The sequence below is a fragment of the Egretta garzetta genome, unplaced genomic scaffold, assembly GCF_000687185.1.
Source record: "Egretta garzetta isolate BGI_Z169 unplaced genomic scaffold, ASM68718v1 scaffold371, whole genome shotgun sequence".
Classification (NCBI taxonomy): domain Eukaryota; kingdom Metazoa; phylum Chordata; class Aves; order Pelecaniformes; family Ardeidae; genus Egretta; species Egretta garzetta.
The window spans coordinates 1697837-1701989 of NW_009258616.1; the positions used below are offsets into that span (position 1 = coordinate 1697837).

Consider the following 4153-nt stretch of genomic DNA (forward strand, 5'->3'; position numbering starts at 1 on the left):
CCCCCCTAGGTATTTTTTGTTCGGAGGCAGCCCATGGCCTGCATGAGAACAGAGGTGTTAATTAGGGACACAAGTGTACGCTGCTCCTTTTGCTTTAGCTGTGGCAGTGGACATCCTGGAAGCATGAGAAAGCAATGAACCCCACCAGAGTAAGCAGCTAATAGCTAACGGTGTCCTCACAGGGAGCAGCAAGTTTCCACATGCCAAGAAAGACGTACAGTGAGCAAAACTTTGGGCACAAGGATTTTGGTTAAAAAGAGTTAAACAGTAAGGCTTGCCATGGTGGTATCAAAGATTTGTCTCTCAGACCACAGTTCCTACAGCAAGAAGTCAGGTATTACTGAAGCCCCGACAAATGGGTTTGTTCTATTTTATGTTCGAGAAACACCAGGATGGGAGACTCTCTGAAACAGTCCCATTTTCCGTACTTTACGCTGAAGCAGTGGAGATCAGGGAAGATGTTCAAGCTGGACAGGCCATGTAGCACCATCATGCTGATGTCACGAGCTGGAGGAGCGGTTGGCAACCGTCGAACCCTAACATTCTATACCGGCTAGCAACTGCCTTGGTCGGTTCAACAAGCCTGGAGAAGGTACCACCTCCTCTGTCCAAGTGTATTTTGCTGTCTGTTGGAGTTTTTTTCCAAAACAGCGGCAGAGCTAAGATCCTGAAGGTCCAGGTTTTGAAAGAAAACTACTGCTTTCAGGATAAGATTACGATTTGCCTGAACGTTGATGGCTTTAATGTTTGCATGTATCTTCTGCCGGTATTAAGAGAGTGGAGGAGAAGCGCAAGAGGTGGAAATGGCCGCAGCTAGGAGTGACCGCTATTTCCATTCTTATTCCCCCTACGCACAGGTAAATGCTGTAGATTTTAGAGGGGTTTGCGTCCTTGATTTTCTTGATAGATCCGTGTTGAAAGGGCGGTCCGATATGTGAAGTTAGAAGGTGATATGTCACTCTGTCTGGGTAACGGCCACATCTGTAGATCAAAGATGGGATTTTGGAAGCGGTGAGAAGAGCTAATGATCATCTAAATTATGGACAGTTTCTCCTGGGGACTGGATTCAGGTACTCAAGGGACACCTGAGTTAAAAATCATGCATCCCTTTCTTATTGAATCAACATCATATTGGTTCTGAGTAAATAGGCTGTGTTTATCATTTCTGCTTACAGCATCTACCTGACTTTCTGCAAAACCAGTTGTTTAAAGCAAAGTCCTTCAACATGGGTTTGCCCTTCAAAGAAATATTTATATTCCACCTGGTGGAAATCCCGGGGTGGGGGTAGGGCTCTTCGTTATGGCATCCATTCCCAGCCCCGGGATTTAGGTGCTAATGCCTGGGCGACGGGCTTTGGCTCGAGATCCCAGCATGTCTCAGTGGATGGCCCCATTGTGCTGACTACAGTCCCACATGTTTTGGAGGTGCTATAGTGACATGTTTTGGAGGTGCTGCTCCTGGATCCAGCTGTTAATGCCTGGAGCTGGGCGAAACCTACCCGCAGGTATTCAAATATTTTCAAGTGTGATTTTGTTTTCCTCCAAAAAATTAGACAGAAACTCGTTAAGAAATAACCGGCCACCCATCATTGGCAGCTCTCAGCTGGGATATAGTTCATGTCCAGGATTTAAACCTGAGTTTATATTTGAGGCCCTAAAACTGTTATACATGGACTACTGCATCATCTCCCACATTAGTTAAAACCAGAAAGTTTTAAAAAAAGGAGATTCACATTTGAGGCAGCCACTAGGGCATGGGAATCCAGTGTGACTGACCCACAAAGAGACTTTCCTCATGGGGGTTCCAGGGACAGATTCTGTCACTGTGAAAAAACTTCTCGGACGTGATACGGTGTGCTCGTGATGGAGGCGGGGTGGATGTTCATAGGCATTTTGCAGGTTGAGCAATGAGGAAATAAAGGCAGAAAGGAGCAAGTCCCTTCCAAACATTTTTCAGTCTGAAAACAAAAGTGACTTTCTACTGATGAGTTGGTGTTTCCAAAGGGAATTGGAGCAAAGGATTTTTTCCTTGTTTTGAAACCCAAGTCTGACAAGTCGGTACAAGGATCACAAGTTCCCAAATCTTTAGTTTTTCACTTTTTGTTGGAAATCTTTCTGGGATTTGTTTCTTACCCCTCATTTTCCCACAGACCCATGTCCTTTAATAGTACGAGAGGATTAATGTCAGACCTGCCTTTGTACAGCAGATTTCACTGGAGATTGACCCAATTATGCCATTGTGCAGGAAAGGAAACTCAGCCACATGTCGCTTAAGTGACTAGTAGATTTTTTTTTTCTTCCCAGCCTCTCATGACAAGACTGCAGTACAGTAAGTAAACAGCTTTACTCCTGTTCTGATCTAGGACCAGTTTTACATCATGAAAGCTCCATTGACCTAACTCAAGATACCTTCAGAGTTATCTGGAGCTGAAGAAAACTTCAAAGATAACTTTCAGTGTTCTAAAATATCTGAGCATGATATCTAAGCTATCACAAATTCTTAACCCACTTAGTCCATTTTTATTGCTTTATTTATAATACCTGAAAGCTGTTTTCTCCTGCAGCAGAAGTACAGCAACATCTCCTGTTTGTGGGAAACTCAGCCCTTCGGCTGTGTGAGGATCAGCTGTGCCTTCCATCATAGCAAACCTCGTAATATAAATGGACTTTTTCTGCCACCAAATGACAGTAAGTAAAAATATCTTCTCAACAATTTGTTCATGGGAGTAAGGAAATACACAAAAATGTCCTTCTGGTACTTACTTCCAGAGCATCTGTAATCTATATTCAGGTCAAGAAACATGCCCTGGCAAATCAGTCAGGTATGACCTGCTATCCCTGCAAGTTGAAGGCAATGAAAGGAATTGTACTGGTGTTTGAATAGGGTTGCCGTATGAATTGTTTTAGCTGTCACGTTATGGGTCTTCCTACCTAAGTCTCTCCAGTAGCAAGAATGGTTAGTAGGCAGGAAATCATTTGAGAGAAATGGAAAGTAGTGTGTGTGTGTGGTGGGGGGAGGCGGCTGGTCGGGCCAATATGAGCAATATCTGTTGACAGAACCTACCGTGTTACATGGATGAGACAGCCCTTGTATAGAGAACATCAGGCGACAGTGCTGTGTGTGCAGGTGTATCTCCAGTTCCTCATTTTGAATGAATTTTTCAGGCTTGATGCAGGCCAATGTAGTCAAGGAATAGTGCCCAAAAGGCACAATCTACTTCATGATTGCTTCAGCATGATAAGGATTTCAAAGCCCTACCTGCCGGTCTGAACCTGGATTTGATGCTCTAGTTCCCTCCTAACAAGATAAATGTAATGCTCTTTTCTGCAGATGCCCCATTGCAGCTGGGTGTCCAAGAAGGGATTCTGCATCCAGCCCATCATCAAGAATCACTCCGAAATCAAGAGAATATTTTACTACCAATTCACCCTCCGCTGATTATAAACCTCAACAAGGAAGAGGACCAAGAGGAGGATGAAGAGGACCATGAAGAGGAAGAGAACTGTAAACAGTTTTTTCCTTTCTTTTACAAGGAAGTAGAAGAGGTTTTTTTTGACTGTTGGAATGTACTTCACAAGCGATCTACTCTAATAACCATTCCATTTTTAGAAAAGAGTTGTTGACGAGGTTTTGAAACAGTTTCCAGCTAATATTCAAAACAGTGGCTCTGGTGGCCACCAGATGTGCGTGAGGCCACATTTTCTAAGTCCTGTGAAATGCCTAGCTGTGTCTTTCCATACAAATCTCTTCCCTAGCTTAACTGAACATGCGTGAGTGTGTTCATAGTTATAGGTACGTTTTTAAAAAATCTGAAGAGGCTTGTGAATTGTTTTAAGTCAACAAACAGTGGTTCTTAATGTGTGTTTTAACTGCAGTTCCATTGTACTGGGAAATACCTAATACAGAGGAATCATTTCTCTGTCCAGAAGCAGGGGTTGCAGTCAGAGTAGAAATAAATCGTGCCGCAAATGAAGTTTATTACGGTCTTTGATTAATAAGAATTGTTTTGTGTAGATACCTCGTAATCTTTTAAAAATACTTCCTACAGGTGTTTCTCACTGGATGCCTAAGACTGCTGCAGATATTGAGGAGGAAAGAGCAATAAAGGAGATATGCTATAAATCTGGTAAGTATGAAATTAGTCACTCTTTC

General features: G+C 43.1%; 1 protein-coding gene across 1 annotated transcript in view; it reads left to right on the forward strand.

The window, feature by feature from the left end:
- The first annotated feature begins 803 nt into the window (after positions 1-803).
- The window catches only part of CUNH12orf50 (chromosome unknown C12orf50 homolog), a 9968-nt gene continuing 6618 nt past the window's right edge, over positions 804-4153 (forward strand). The window contains exons 1-4 of the mRNA XM_035903523.1: positions 804-857; positions 2565-2688; positions 3332-3505; positions 4050-4127. Of these exons, the coding sequence (XP_035759416.1) occupies positions 804-857; positions 2565-2688; positions 3332-3505; positions 4050-4127 (430 nt within the window). The remainder of the gene's footprint in view (positions 858-2564; positions 2689-3331; positions 3506-4049; positions 4128-4153) is intronic.